At 52.1% G+C, this 16,339-nt stretch overlaps 1 protein-coding gene across 1 annotated transcript in view; it reads right to left on the bottom strand.

Annotated features, from left to right (window-relative positions):
- The window catches only part of PODXL2 (podocalyxin like 2), a 31,507-nt gene extending 15,862 nt beyond the window's left edge, over positions 1-15,645 (bottom strand). The window contains exons 1-2 of the mRNA XM_084766481.1: positions 15,514-15,645; positions 5,712-5,984 (exon numbers count right to left, since the gene is read on the bottom strand). Of these exons, the coding sequence (XP_084622607.1) occupies positions 5,712-5,984; positions 15,514-15,625 (385 nt within the window). The 5' untranslated portion in view covers positions 15,626-15,645. The remainder of the gene's footprint in view (positions 1-5,711; positions 5,985-15,513) is intronic.
- Between the last annotated feature and the right edge of the window lie 694 nt (positions 15,646-16,339).

Below are 16,339 nucleotides of genomic sequence, written 5' to 3'. Positions count from 1 at the left end.
CTCTGGGGAGATGCCTCCCCTCTTCCTGGAGTTAAGGATTTCAATGCACTGGCTTTAGGGTTAGCTTACCCCAGGCTTTGCCAATCAGAGAATTCTGGCCTCGGGACAGGGCAGTAAAGGGGTTCAAGACCCGACCTGAACCAGCCTGACCCCACCCCCTCGTTCTGGGATTGCTCACTGCCAATGGGGGTCACTAAAAGAAGGGACGATGACTTTTCCAAGCATCTGCCCGAATTGAAGCCAGGAGAACAAGATGGAACAGGATAGCCCAGGATAACCCACGCTGAGTCTCCTGCTGGAGCTGCAAGCCTGTTCCTTGTCCCATAAGCCCCCGTAGGTCCCTCTCCACCCAAGCCCGTGAGTCAGCATGTATGTGCATGCCTCCAGGGACAGCCACAGCCTCTCCTCCACAGCCTCTCTGGCAGGGTTCTAACTCACTTCTCTGAGACCTTTGTGCCTGATGCAGATCCTGCCTTACAGAAAAGGGAGCAGTTAGAGGGTGACAGGAGGAGCAATCTTAGGGCGTGGTGGTACACGCCTTTAATCCCAGCACTCGGGAGGCAGGGGCAGGCGGGTCATTGTGAGTTCGAGGCCAGCCTGGTCTATAAAGTGAATCTAGGACAGCCAAGGTTACACAGAGAAACCCTGTGTCAAAAAACAAAACAAAACAAAACAAAACAAAAAAACAGCCGGGCGTGGTGGCGCACGCCTTTAATCCTAGCACTCGGGAAGCAGAGGCAGGTGGATCACTGTGAGTTCAAGGCCAGTCTGGTCTACAAAGCGAGTCCAGGACAGCCAGGGATACACAGAGAAACCCTGTCTCAAAAAACCAAAAAAAAAAAAAAAAAAAAAAAAAATCCAAAAAAACCCAATAACAACAACAACAAAAGAGAAATGTATTGTTTAGAAGGCAACAGTGGGGGCTGGAGAGATGGCTCAGAGGTTAAGAGCACTGACTGCTCTTCTAAAGGTCCTGAGTTCAGTCCCCAGCAACCACATGGTGGCTCACAACCATCTATAATGTGATCTGATGCCCTCTTCTGGCATGCAGGTGTACACATAGGCAAAAGCACTGTATATATAATAATAAATACATGTTTAAAAAAAAAAAAAAAGAAGGCAACAGTGGGTGTTGTACACCTGTAAGCATAGCACTTAGGAGGTTGAGGCAGGAGGATTGTGAGTTCTGGTAATGTGGGCTACATAAGGGGAGGGAGAGTTTCACTGTGGTTATGATCGCACTGAGAGATAGGCCTTTAGTCAATGATCATGGCCGGAGCTCCGGCTTCTGGATGGCTTCGTATCATTATCATGGGGCGAGTGTCACTGAGCAGCTCAGGCTCACCCCTCTCCAGCTTTGTTCTGCTACAGGACCGCAAGGACCCAAAGTCCTCCCAGATGTAGCCTTTCCACCATGGAGGTCTGGCTTCTAGAACCTTCCGACCCTACAACAGAAAGCAGCTAAGACTGGATAAAACAGCAGCTAGTGTTTCTCACTAGCAATTGGGAAGGAGCTGATCTTGTTTTTAACTCTACCTTGAGCTGGCTGAGGGCGTGGATTCATCTCCACCCTACCCCACTTTGTTGTGTCTGCTCTCCTGGAAACCCATCGATCTGAAGAGCCGCCCTGAGCACCTCCTCGGGTGCAAGAACAGAACAGGGTAATGGTGATGAGCGTCACATGGCCTTATGGGTCCTCTGAGTATCATCAGCCTGCCTACCCTTTGCCAGCAGAGACCCGAACTCTCTTCCCATCTCGTCCCTCTGGCAGTAACGCCCAGCAGGCACTGCAGGGAAACTGTGGTGAGGGGCTGCTAATGGCTTATAGGGACACCCTTCCAGCGGGTGGATCGGAAAGTGGAGTACTTCACCCAGCCCTGCCCTGGAGAATAGGATGGCATGGGACAGCAGCCCCATGTTACCTGCCAGGCTACACACCATGGACAGGGCACTAGCAGCACCACAGCCCCCACCCCCTACTCCCGTCATCTGCTCATGGACAGAGTGACCGTCCCTATTGAGCTGGGTAATAAAGAAAGGATGGTCACCTGGAAACCAGGCAGCCAAGGTGCAAAAGAGCTTCTGGGGCCAATGGGATGGAGAGAATCAGAACTGGAGGCTTATGGAGCAGGCTTGGGCCAGTGCCAGTTAGAATAGGCTCCCGGGGCGGGGGCTGGATGCCAGGGGAGCCCCTGCGTCAGCCCAGCTCTGTCAGGCAGGAGAGGGCAGGGGAAGAGGTGGGACTGCACTGCGGAGACCAGCTGCTGGTGGGCTGGAGGTATAGGCTGCGTCCTGTATCACTAGGGTTCATCCAGGAATGTTTGCTCAGGAAGATGGCTGCTCCTTGGGGTCATGTGGTATAGAAAGGGAAGACAAAGCCAGGCATGGTGGTGCATGCCTTTAATCCCAGTACACGGGAGGCAGAGGCAGAGGCAAGTGGATCGCTGTGAGTTCGAGGCCAGCCTTGTCTACAAAGTGAGTCTAGGACAGCCAAGGCTACACAGAGAGACCCTGTCTCAAAAGAAAAAAAAAAAAGAAAAAGAAAAAGAAAGAAAGAAAGAAAAGAAAAAGAAAGAAAGAAAAAAAGGGAAGACACCCAAGTGAGCCGTATTGAGGTCTAGAAATTATGACACGGCCTGAATTCAGTGGATGACGGTGAGACGTCTTACCAAGAGGCCTGGAGACACCCAGGGAGGAGATGCAAACCTTCCCTGGACTCAGGCCCTGCTGTGGCCCCAGGAGTCAGTCCCAGGCTTTGCTACCCACGGCCTACCTGCGGCTCCACAACAGGGAGAGCCAGAGAGAGAGGCACAGAGCATCTGACTGCCCAGTGCAGAAAAGGGCAGAACGCTGAAGTGATGAGCCTAACCAGGCAGAGGAGATGAGGCCCTCTGCTGGTGGGGATGGGAATGTCCTCACAAACTCCTGTTGGAACAATTGGTCCCCAGCTCATGGCACTATTTTGGAAGGGGGTTGTTAGGGGCAGGCTTAGACACTTCCTTTCCACTCTCTATTTCCTGTTCCCCGAGATGTGAGCAGTTGAGGCATGTCAGATTCACATCCCTGCCCCAGTGGAGCCACCGCATCGTCCCCTGCATGGTGGTGCTGTGCCCGCTCTAACTCTGAGCCCAAACAAACCCCTCCTCCTTTAAACTCTTCCTGTCGGGTGTGTGATCACAATAACAAGAAAAGTAATAGGCCTCTGCCTCCCACCCTACACGGCAATAGTTAAATATGAAAGTATAAAACCACAGGGCAACGTCAGGATGGAGGAGCAGCTATCTCAGGGAAGGAAGAACTGCTCCAAACACAAAGCAACAAAAACCACTCAAAGGGGCTGGGGCGATGGCTCAGCTGTTAAAAGCATATTCAGAGGATTTTCTGGTTAAACTCCCAGAATTTACATGGACAGATCACTGCCTCCTATAACTCTAATTCTGGAGGATATGCTGCCCTCTTCTGGATTCCTTGGGCACTGCACACACATGATATGCATACCAAGTAGGCATACACACAGTATGTAAATACACAGAATCTGTAAAAATCTAAAAAAAAAAAAAAAAAAAAAGCAATTGACAAACTGTAAAAATGCTTCTGTTTCTAATTGGCAGACATATTTTCTTTCCTCTATATAAAGATTTCACAATGGCAGAAAAAAAATTAATTTCTCATCAGGAAAAAAATGTGGCAGTGGTAGCAGCAGCATCCATTTGCAGAGCACTTCCCAGTGCCAAACCCTACACTGTGTGCTGGGAACACATCCTGTCATTTAAGCTGCACCTCCCTGCAAGGCGAGGACCCCCATGTCCTGGATGAGAAAACGGAGCTTTGGCCTTGCACTTCTCCCTGATGTCAGATTGTTGTCAGTGGGTGGAGTTGGAACTATAGGATCTGCCTTTTCTCCAATACCACATGCATACTTCAAGTCCAAACTAAAACTATATTGGGGGTGGGGTATTGAGACAGGGTCTCTCTGTGTAGCCTTGGCTGCTGCGGACTGGCTTTGTAGACCAGGCTGGCCTCAAACTCACAGAGATCTGCCAGCCTCTGCCTCCCTGAGCGCTGGGATTACAGGCATGGGCCAAAAACTACATTTTATTATTTATTTTCATTTTATATTTATAATCATTTTGCCTACATACATGTATGTGCATCACTGTCATGCCTGTTGAGTCCCCTAAAGCTGGGATTACAGATGATGGTTGTAAGTCACAATATGGGTGCTGGGAATCAAACCTGGATCCTCTCAAAGAGCAGCCAGTGGTCTAAACCACTGAGCCATCTCACCAGCCCCAAAAACTATAGTTGATATTCTATAATGTAAGACACATTGTATAAAATATATTATATAATCTACATTTAAAATATGTACACACGTACATAGAGATTTAATGTTAGATATATTATTAATGAATATATATTCCATTTATATTGTTTGTCAGGCCCTGACCAAAGACCATTATAATTGTTCCTATCAAACTGGGCAAGATCCTCCCCTCAGGGTTCTAGGGATGGAAGCCACGCCCTTGTGTGTGATCAGGGAGGCAACTCTACATTCGTGCCTCAGCTCCAGACCTCGGCTTTTTTTGAGACAGGGTCTTGCCACATAGTCTAGGCTGGCCTCCACCTCATCCTGATCCTCCTGTGACAGCTGAGTGCAGAGACTGCCTGGGCCATCATACCTGGCTAACCGTTCTCAGGGGCAGGGAACATCTCAGGCCCCAGACACACTGTGTCATCTCAGGCACAACATTTATCTCCTTCTCCTTCTTCTTCTTCTTCTTTGGAGACAGTCTCACTCACAGGCTGACCTGGAACTCACAGAGCTCCACCTGCCTCTGCCTCCTGAGTGCTGGGATTAAAGTCATGGCTACCACACCCCACTAATATTCACATAAAAATTTTTACATGTATATATTTTATTTTAATGTGCATGAGAGTTTCCCCTGCATGTCTGTCTATCTGTCTGTGCACCACATGTGTGCCTGGTGCCTGAGGAGTCCAAAAGCCGGTGTCGGATCCCCTGGAACTGGAATCACAGACAGCCGTGAGCCACCATGCAGATGCTGGGAACCAAACCCAGGTCCTCTTGAAGAGCAACCAGTGCTCTTAACCAATTCTTGTTTAAATCACAAAGATATGAGTATGTCATAGCTTAGGAAGATTTGTGGCTGATTTATGATACCACAGTTTTCTTTGCCTAATCTTTAAAAAATAAAAAGGACCCCCCACACACAAGCCAACATCACTGCAGAGGCCAGGGCTAGAAGCCTGGCAAGCTTGCTCTGTGCACTGGTTAGCAGCCCCGAGTTGGCTGTATGTGTGGGTACCTGGGCCTCACTAAACAGTAGTCACTATTTTGTTTTGGTTTTTTTGTTTGGTTTTGGTTTTTGGTTTTTGAGACAAAGTTTCACCGTGCAGCCCTGGCTGTCCTGGATTCACTTTGTAGTCTGGGCCGGCCTTGAACTCACAGAGATTCATCTGCCTCTGACTCCCTAAGTGCTGGGATTAAAGGCGTGCGCCACCATGGCCAGCAAACAGTAGTCACTATTAAGAAGATGTGGCCGTGATGACAGGTGACAGGTGACAGATGGCAGCCTGGAGGACATCAGAGGGAAAAGGAGAAGAGACTGGAGCAGAAATTTCCCCGTGGCCCCTGTCAACATAGATCACCCTGGGTATCCTGTGTGAAGGTAAGTGGGCAGAGCTACCTGCGGTAGGACCCAGGTCCAAGCTGGAGCCGTTCAGTTCCTCCTCTTCCCAGAAGTACTGTGGCGGCTGCAGCAGCCGGGACTCCTCGCTGTCCTCACTGGGGAAGCCTGAGCCTGGGGCTAGGCCAGCACCTAGACCCATGGCCTCACTGGGCTCCTCCGAGTCCAGTGGCTCAAAGTCAGTGGGCAACAGCAGATCGAGCAGGGAGGTGGAGGTGAGGCCCTCAGGGCCAGGCTCGTCCACACCCACCGCACAGGCACCCAGGGACGCTCCTGTAAACACAAAGCCAGACATTAATAAGGACACGTCGCATAGACGGACACGTCTCAGCACTCAGGCTCCAAGGGGACCTGTGACGCCCTTTGTAGTGCGTGTGTCCGTGTAGTCTGTGACAGTGGCCAGCAGGGACTGAGGACTTGATGACCCTGTTCCCCTCGTCCCCAGGACGCTCACAAAGCTCCTTGTCCCTGTCTGGAGGCTCTGCCAGACACTGCAGGTACAAATGTCAGCCAAGGACCTCGCTCCGCATTTGACAATGTTCTCTAAGTTTGCATCCCAGTCCGAAACGCTTCCAACCTGAGTTGGATGCGATCTGCATCGCGGCAGGGTCTCCTGGGTGCAGTTTGATCACCCACGCAAGGTTGCAGGGCGAACTCACCAGGCTGGTAATTCTGTATGTTTGTTTAGAATCTTGAACTCTCCTGCCTTATCAAGACAAAATAGACGAAGACCAGGCTACAAATTAAAGAGGACCATCTTCCCCTCTCTTTCCCTCTGACCCTGAGGACAATAGAACTGCACTATTGGCCACCTTCGCAGCTAGCTTGGTCACCATCTCACACAATGCTTGGAGAAGTTTCTCGATGGCCTTGGGTCTCACCTTCTACCCAGAAGACCAGGAGGTTAAATGGAATGTACTCTGCATCCTTCCTAAGACATCAGTGGTGTGAGGAGAGCAGCTCCAAGCCCCACCCATGCCCCTGCACCGGATGGAGACCTGCTGGGACTATAATGAAGGGAAAATTTCAGTGATGTTTATAATAAAAACAAGACCTCATATTTTCAGGGCCATGTGCAAAGTGCTTTACAAACAGTGTCTGAATTTTAATCACCTCAACCCCCTGATGAGGAAGACAGTGCTTGGCCGCTAAAGGAAGGGAAAGGACCACAGAGTTCCAGTAGAAACTGGGAATGTCAGGCACATTATGCACCTGTCAGTCAGCCTGGGCTGGGAATAGCACACTGACCAACAAGAAAGCATCTGGATGGGGTTAGTGGGGTTTAAAAGGACCAGAAGGGGAGGCAGGCAGGTACAAAAACAAAACAATAAAACCCCAAGTTTATCCTTGTCTCCCCTCCCTGGGTGGAGGGGCTCTAAGCCAGCCTTGATGGTCTCATTTCTAAAACATGGACAGTCACTCCAAGCCCCCCCGGCCCAGGCGTGGGGGTGAAACACTGTTCCAAGTGGGCAGAGCTATCTATCCCCAGTGAGCCCCCAGGTACTGTGTGCACTGCTGTACAGGGACCCGAAGAAAGCACAGAGGCCAGCTAGAGAGACCTACGAGCAGACGATGGGCTGTTATCTTCACCTGCATTTAAGAAAAGGCTGAGCTCACACCTATAATCCCAGCACTCTGGAGACTGAGGCAGGAGGATTGCAAACTTGAAGTAAGACCTGTCTCAAAAAAACCACAAAAAAACAAAAACAACAACAACAACAACAAAAAAAAAAAAACCCAAATGGGAAGGGAAGAAGGGCCAGCCGTATGGAAGGAAGCGGGGAGAAGAAAACGTTAGCGTGAGTGTCAGCGCTCATCAATGTCAGCGTGGCTGCAGAGCCAACTCTGGCTGACTGAGGAGGCAAGGGAAACCAAGGCAGGAATGCAGGGCATGCTGGTCCCTGCCACTGGGAGGCTCAGAGACTCTCTCAACAATCTCATCCACGGGCCTCACTGTGGGAGGCCAAGTTCTACCTGGTGGCGGGAGCTCTGCTGGGAGGTAGGACCAGAGACACGGCTAGGCTCTCCCTGGGTGTGTCCTGTGACCGAGGGAGTCATCGCATCTCTTCCAGAGCATCTCTAGCTATCCCACACACCAGGTCCAAGGTCAAAGGTCCTGCTGCCAGGAGGGCCTGGCTTCATGAAGCCGAAGCTATGCCCCTGGGTCCACATTACATATTCATGGTTTCAAGACATCTAGAGGCCAGAGGGAGCCATGGCAACCCTTTTGTTTCTAGAAGAGGGTGCCAGTTTAACTTTCATCCCCTCACAGGGAGACCCTAAGATACTCTGGTTTTTCTAGTCCTGGTATTATGGGGAAGAGCGATAGCCATCCCATAATAGGTGGCAGGTAGTGAGTCAGGGTGCTGGGTCTAACACAGAAACCACCCAGGTGCAAGGTTCTTCTCTGAGGCTCTGGGAAGGGTCCTCCTGGAGGGCACACCTCTGAAACGTCCTCCCTGGGTGCTAAGTCCCCAGTCCTCAGATCCGAGGCACTGCACCAGCGTCACGACAGGCCAGAGGGTTTTGCAGGCTCTATTCTCTCAGGGCTCCTGGCCAATCTGCCCAGGCTGGCCTGATGTAGAACAAGAGCCGCGCAGCGAAGCAACCAGGTTAGTGTAGCATCCCAGCTGAAGGCCGGTGTTGCAACACCAGCCAGGACAAACTGACCTGGAACTTGAAGGAATCTGGCTGAAACGAGACTGGCCAGCAGCTCCCAGGCTGCGCTGCCAGCCCAGAGGCATGCACCAAATAGACGGAGCTTGCTCAAAGCCACAACCTTTCTCTCCTGAGCCAGTATGGACACGCAGGGGGTGTGTGTGTGTGGGGGGGGGGTGCGTGTGAGTTAAACAGAGAAGTAAGCCACAGATAAGCCTTGAGCCCAGTTCTGTGAGGAGCCCCAGGAATCCACATTTCTAGCGCGTTCCCAGGTGGATGTTTCTGTTTGGTCATCACATTAATAATTTCTGGGGGCTGGGGCTAGAGCGATGGTTCAGTGGTTAAGGGTCCTGGCTGCTCTTGCCAAGAAGTTGCTCCTGTTCGATTCCCAGTACCCACATGGTGGTGGCTCACAGCCATCTACCACTCCACTTCATGGAGATCTGATACACTCTTCTGGCCTTTGCCAGCCCTAAGTACACACATGGTACATACATGTGCAGGCAAAACACACACACATTACTACTACTACTACTACTACTACTACTACTACTACTAATAATAATAATAATAATAATAATAATAATGATAAAGAATTTCTGGAAGTCTTGTTAATTTTTAAATTTAAATTTATATTTATTCTCTCCCCCCCCCCGTGTGTGTATGTGTATGTGTGTGTGTGTGTGTATGTGTATGTGTGCACACGTATGCATATGTATGTGTGCATGGATGTCAAAGGACAACTTTGGATGTTATCTCTTTCCTTTTACCACGTGGGATGGAGGGACTTCAGGTCCTCAGGCTTGGTGACAAATGCCCTTACCTACTGAACTGTCTTGCCATCCCAAGAAGTTTTGTTTTAGGTCATGAAAATTGGGGGTGATCTGTTACAAAGCCCCGAGTTTGACACAGCCTGCATGTATACTGAGGAAGGTTATAAATGGAGTGCTTTCATGTTTGGTTAGGACTTGAACAACCAAACTCCATTCATTCACCCCAAAATCCTTTTTATACATGCGGGCTTTGCACCAGGCACTACACAAGGCCAGGGAGATACAGAAATAAGCAAGACACGACTCTGATCTTCAAGGTGCCAGTCTCTTGTGGGGCCCAGGGAGAAGACGGATCCCCATAGCACGGTGTAACAGGAAGGGAAGAGGCCCAAAAGCACAGAACGACAGCACGTGCCTGTGCTAGCCGACTGCGAGAGAAGGCAGGACGCTGAGCAAGAAATGCTGCTGGAAGGCAAAGCGTGGACAGAACCTGGGAATGCTCATTCCTCCTCCTCTCATTCTATAGGGTGAACAATGGTGCTACACACGTGCGCGCGTGTGCACACACACACAGGCAGAGCGATCCACACTGCAAGGAAGCAGTCAAGGCCACATTGTTGGCGGGAGGGCCACACTGCTCACAGCCCAAAGGGCCAGCAGTTTTGGGAGGAAGGAATCAGGTCTGTTCAAAGGCCAACACCTTAAGGAGGTAGGGCGGCTTCTCCAAGCTCCACCCTTCCAACATGCTGGCCCCGTGAACATCCTTGAGTTCTGCAACTCTCCACTGAGACAACGCCCCAGCCAGAGACCTTTCGGGTGCTCCTCCAGGACTCCCCACCGCCGCTCACTGCGTCCCGTCGCTCCTCCACACTCTCCTCTGGAGCCGAGTGCCACCAGGCCTAAGTGTACACATGACTCACCCACTGTGCCTGGCTCCGTTTGGATGAGTAATGCTGTTGGTCCACAGAGCGCACTTGGAATAGCAAAACTCAGAGCAGCTTTCTGACAGCCAAATCTGTAGCTACCGTCCCACCGCAAAGACGACCCAGCCAGATCCTTAACAGGGATGGGGGGGCTCTCCATCAGTGCATATACCCCAGTACCCCTCATCGCTCTCCATCACAGTCTTCCCACTCATGCTCTGTGCTGTAAACTGAGTTTCTAGAGATTTCTAGAACATTACAAGCTCCTTTTTTTCCCCCTCATATATGCTACGCCTTCTGCATGAGCATCCATTTTCCCCCATCTCTCCTGTCTAATTCTCAAAGATGGATTTATTTTTATTTTTCCTGAAGGTGGGCCTTCATGTACCACCTGCATGTAGTGCCCAGAGAGCCAGGCTGAGGGCACTGGATCCCCTGGAACTAGAGGTGTGAACCGCAGTATATGGGTGCTGAGAACTGAATCCAAGTCCTCGGCAAGAGCAGCAAGTGATCCCACCTGCTGAATCATCTCTTCAGCCTTCCCATCTGCCTAACTTATTCCTGCCTCTGGGCACAGAGCTTGCTTGCTCCCCTCCCCATCCCCCACCCCTGCCTCCTCCCCTCAGTGTGTGTGTGTGTGTGTGTGTGTGTGTGTGTGTGTGTGTGTATGAGTGTGTAAGCATGTATGTATGTATGTGTGTATGTATGTATATGTGTGTTCGTATGTGTGTATGTATGTGTTTATGTATGTGTGTGTTGTGTGCATGTGAGTATGCCTGCACATGCAGCAGCCAGAGTGTCAGGTGGCTTTCTCTTCTGTTCTCTGCTTTCTTCCCTTGAGCTTCCCTTGAGTCTTTCACTGGGATGGAGGCTTACCTAGCTGGCCAGTCAACTCCTAGATCTACCAGTCTCTGGCCCCAAAGCTGGGGTTACAGTAGGGTTACAGGCATGCGCAGCCATGCCCAGCCTTTCTTGTAGGTGCTGGGACCCTAACTCAGGCCTTTAAGCTTGTTCAGCAATCACTCTTATCCACCGAGCCAACTTCCCAAACATCTTCTGAGCAGCCTTCCTGGTTACTAGCCTAGGCAGGATGCCATTCTTTGTCATCACAGTCCTGGCCCTACCGTTTGCCCACCCGAGGGTACCAAACAATCATCCAGACTCCCTCAGCACAAAGCATGTCCCCCGACACTGCCGTGTCTAGTTCCTGGTACACGACAAGCCCTTGAGTGAATAAATAATAATTGGGTTGATCCCTCTTGTTTTACAGATGAAATCACGGAGGACTCGTGGGATTAAGTTAATAGAAAGAGCTGTAATTAGCTGCTTCTCCCCACAGGAAAGGCCTTACAGATGTTCTGGGAAGGAGGTGTGGGAAGTCATTATCTGATGGGCTGGGCTGCATCAAACGCTATTCAAGGCAGCATAGCTGTCCCAAGGGCTGTACGTACCAAGGAAGGGTACCAGCACTGAGGACTGCAGGGCACCCCTTTTCTTTGACCACTCAGAGGATCCAAGCTGAGTCCAGGGGGGAGGGGGGAGGCTCTTCCTTCCTGCAAAGAAGCCTCCAGAACGCTGTCCTCCACTGATCTCTCATTCCCAGGTCCACAGGGGCCCAGTTTAGAAACACTTATATAAACTGTCCTTACTTATTTAACACTTATTTTCTAATTTTAAAAAAGCGAAACAGATCCGCAGATTCCTGTCACCCCAATGCCTGTTAAAACTGAGATTTACTCACAGGGAATGTACCCATCTTATTGCAGGTAAAATTCATACAAGAATCATGTGATCACTCCTGAGCTTGCTTTCGGTCGGTCGGTCTGAGCCAAGTGGCATGCCAGGCCCTCCCTGCTGATACAAAGATGGACACTGGACAGTCTCTGCCTGCAGGGAAATTAGCAGTTTGTGTGTGTGTGGGGAGGGGGGAGAAATGGAATCTAAATTGTATACAAGATACCAGCTGCTACAGCAGCCCTCGTTTGTAGAAGCAGCCTCCCCAGGGCTGAGGAGCAGGGGTGGCAGGGAGCCAAATGAGAGAAACCAATCTGGAAAAACTCATTCATGCATCCCAGGAAGAAGAAAACGTCAGGTGATGAGGGATGTGTGTGCTAATTAAGCCCCGAATGTTGTGCAGGTTCCCAGGGTGCCTGAGCAGCCAGGCTTTGAGGCCACGAGGAGCAAAGCTTCATCTAGACGCTGTGCCTCAGCAAGGATGCTGGGCAAGACACAGCTTCAGCCACAGAAGGAAAGTAACGTTGCTCTTCCTCAAGAGTCTCGACTCATACTCCACACGGGTCCTGAAGAGATGTGTGGCCTGCTTGACTGGGAGCTTCTGCACTGCCTCCTTGGAACCTAATTTTGCTGGGTGTAGTGGGCACGCCTTTAATCCCAGCACTTGGGAGGCAGAGGCAAGGTGAACTTTTTGGGTTCAAGGCCAGCCTGGTCTATATAGTGAGCTCCAGGACAGCAAGAGGTACAGTGACACCTTATCTTGAAAAAAAGGAAAACCAAACAACAACAACAACAACAACAAAACTAACTTAAGTGTGGCACAGAAGCCAGCTGGACCTTGAACTGCCCAGCTCTCCAGCCAGCTGCCCCAAGACAGCAGAGTAGGGCTGTGCACTTCCCACGGGTGTGGGAGGCAATGCTTCTTGATCAGCCAGGTCGGTGTGCAGAGCACTCTGGCTAGGCTCATCCTGGGTCTGCACGTTGATACCTTCCATAATGCAGGCGGGAGCGTCCACTCTCAGCCTCCATCTGCACCCCAGAAGCCAGCAGCACCCCACCCCACAGCACCTCCTTTTCTTTTTCCACCTCTCCTGGTGGTCTGTAGGCATTAACAAAGACTGAAATTTCACTTTGTAGAAGGGGGTGCGGATGGGGGTGGGGAGGGCAGAAATCTGATTATTTCCTTGGTTTTCACTTTTTCCCATTCAAATTTCATTCTTTGGAAGGTGTGTTCCTGGGGATGGCTGCTCTGTCTTTATATAGACCTAAATATTTTCAAAGGCTTTGGGAGTGTGTAATTACTTAGGCAATATGGGGGGCTGAGGGGTGGCACAGGCTATTTCTTTTCAGTTCTACGAACCCTAAGAGGACACCAGAATAGAAGGTGAGCCTTGTCCGCTCTGCATATCATTACTTTTTCATTTAATAACTGGTCTGCCTCAGTGGGGTCCCCCACCTGACTGAAAAAGCCCGGAATTATGCTCTCTGTGTGATTCATTTTCTTCCTTGAGCCGTTGGATTTTCTGTTATTTCATCACCCCAAAGGGAGGCAGAAAGGAAAAGGCAGAGATGGTGGTATCAGCCTAAAAAAAAAAAAAAAAAAAAAAAAAAGGACCCCAACAAACCCAGAAAAGGGGACTAAGGAAACAGGCTTATCTTAAGATCACAGAAAGCCAAGGCCCCTGGAACCTAGTGTGTCTTCACACACCGTTCCCGGCAGGCTCTTCTGTCTCCCACCAGCTGCACACCGCCCTCCCCTAGTCAGCAGCTTTCAAGTCGGATCCCCCTAAGCCCTTAGCAGACACCAGCATGGGAGGTGGCTGGGCAGCATCTGCCACTCTGCCCCCATAGCCTGGAGTGGCAGCCACAACAGAAATGCTCTAGCACCCCCATCCTACAGCCCCACCCCCCACCCGGGCTCCACTGCCGTGCACTGCTGAGAAAGAGTGCTTCAGTAACGCTTTCTTCTTCTACACAAAGGTATAAAAAAGAGGCAGGCTGGTAGACACACGCATGCCTGTACAGAGGCATGCTAGTGGAGAGAGTGTGGAGGAGGGAGGGAGCCTGGCTGTCATGCCACTGGTCACTAGGATAGGGCCCTGAGAGCCAGGCCTGGGTCCTGACTTGTACTGCTGGTGGTTGTGGCTTCCACTCGGGGGAGACAGCAGCCCTTCCAGAGAGAGAGCTATGTACAAAGAGGCAGGTGGCCTGAGTAGATGTCTGATGCCAACATCAATAGACAGCTCCCCCCAAATTGTGCTCTTGCTAACCCGACATGCCCCACGGCAGCCACAGCAGTGTGAGGGGCTGGACCCCTCCCAGCCTTTTTGTTTTATTTTCTTTTTATCTATCTATTTATTTAGAGATAGAGTCTTGCTCTGCAACTAACCCTGGCCTTGCACTCCCAAGCTGCCTCCCTCTTTAGGTTTCTAGAGCTGGAATTACAGCCTCCTTAGCTCCTGCAGACATTTTCCTGGGGTGTTCTATCGTTAACAGTCTCAAAGTAAGGGCCCACCACCTGTCCACATCAAGCAAGGTCGGCTCCTCCCCTTACAGAGACCCCCCTCAAATCTACATACATTATGGAGGGTGGGTTTTGGTGGGGTAACTGCCTGAGCACTAGTGGCCAGTTCCATGCCCGTCTCCACAGGAGGGGTTAGCGGCTCGGGGCTATTCTCACTGAGTCCTGTAGCCCACCCAGCCCAGCACCCTGCTCCTGCACCAGGCCCACCTTAGGATGGGGTCCCAGCTCCACCCTTGCGTGAGAAGTTGCTCTACCATGTCCTGGTCTGACCCACCACCTTTGCAGGCAGCCTTTCTCCCTCCCCTTCTGTGGCGCTGGCTTGCTTCTGAGCCTGTCAAGCTCTTGTGCCTGCCCCCTACACACACACACACACACACACACACACACACACACACACACACACACACACACACACACCCCTGAATCACACACACACACCCCTGAATCCCACGTCTATTCTGAGAAGCTGTCTCTTTCTCACACAGACAAATCCATTTCTTACCTGCCGCAGGGCCCGACCTGTCACACACCCACTCTAACGAGGTACCTGGTGAGACTGCTGAATGGAAACCCGCGTACCCGAGTCTCACACACAGCCCCGAGTGGCGGCAGTCGCTGTCGCAGACCTAGCCCTTTGTCAGCTCCTAATAAAGTTGCCCCGCGCAGTCGAGAACACGCGTTCGCAACGACACGCACACGCCTTCCCAGGCAAGCTCCACGTACATGTAAACATCCACCCCGGCCACGCAGCTCGCTCTCAGCCCTCGGCATCCCTGGACCAAGCGTTATGGGGACCCGCTGGACCTTTAGGATACGATTTCTCCAAGGGTGCCACCCGTGCGTTCTCGCCTCCCTGCTGCGCTTCCCTACATCCTTGCGCGCGCGCACGCACACGCCCCTCTGCTTGGTGGCCGCAGACTGATCACCTGTCACCTGTCACCTGGCGAGAGGTGGGGCACCGACACCTTGGTGCAGCGGCCCCGTAGCCGCTGTCCCCGTGCGCGCGCGTGGCACAGAGCATCCAGCGCCCAGGGCACGGCGCCTAAGGGGGTCCCCGCGCCAGGCCCCGCGCCGCCGCCTCCTCCCCGCGCGCGGCCGACCCCGCGCGCCCCACAGCCTTTGTTCTGCGGCGCTACCAGCACTGGCCCTGTGCGCGCTGCGCCCTCGCGGCGGGGCCCGGCCTCACTCACCCGCGGCCAGCAGCAACAGTAGCGGCGGCGGCAGTCGGGCGGCCCGCAGCGGCCGGGCCATGGTGCAGCGTCGCCGCCCGCAGCCGCAGCGCCGCGGCGCCCGGGCCGGCATCGGGGGCGCGCAAAGCGAAGGCGGCGGCGCGCGCGAGCTCCGTTGGCCCGCATACCTGTCACTCAGGCGCTCAGCCGCCCAATCGATGCAGTGGATGGCTCGGGGGCGGGTCCTTGCTGCGGAGTCTGGCTTCGCACCTGCACCTCTAGCCTCGCACTTCACCACCCTGGGACATCCCTGGGAAGCGGGTCCCGCACCCTTTGTGCAGTAGACCGGGCCCCTAGCTTCAGTGAAGGAAACAGAGGGCAGGATCAGCACAGGCCTGCTGGGGCACGTGGCCTAGGGGTCCTGAAGGCCAGGCTTTGGTGAGGAGCCCCGGCAAGAGCAGAGAGCTGAACTCTGTGTCAGGTGTAGTTTATTTTCATTTTATGTGTGTGAGTGTTTTGCCTGCATGTATGCATGTGCACCACGTGCGTGCTGGGTGCCCACGGATGGTTGTAAGCCACCATATAGGTGCTGGGAACTGAACTCCTGTCAGTTCATGCTCTTAACCCTTGAGGCACTACTATTGCCTTTGGGTGTAGTTTAGACCTCAACCTCCAGTTGGCTTTCACAGCCTGAGGCAAGGTTTGTCCCTGTCATGAGACATCTTGTGAGAACTGCCTTTCTCTCTAGCCGGCGCTTCCCTCTCCTGTGCCAAGCATGATGGTGGCAAACAAGACAGGCATTACTCTTCCTCAGTCTCAGGAGAACAGGGAAATCTCTCAACATGTG

This window comes from Acomys minous, assembly GCF_964271855.1.
Source record: "Acomys minous genome assembly, chromosome: 17".
NCBI classification, from domain to species: domain Eukaryota; kingdom Metazoa; phylum Chordata; class Mammalia; order Rodentia; family Muridae; genus Acomys; species Acomys minous.
This window is presented reverse-complemented; position numbering and strand designations above follow the sequence as displayed.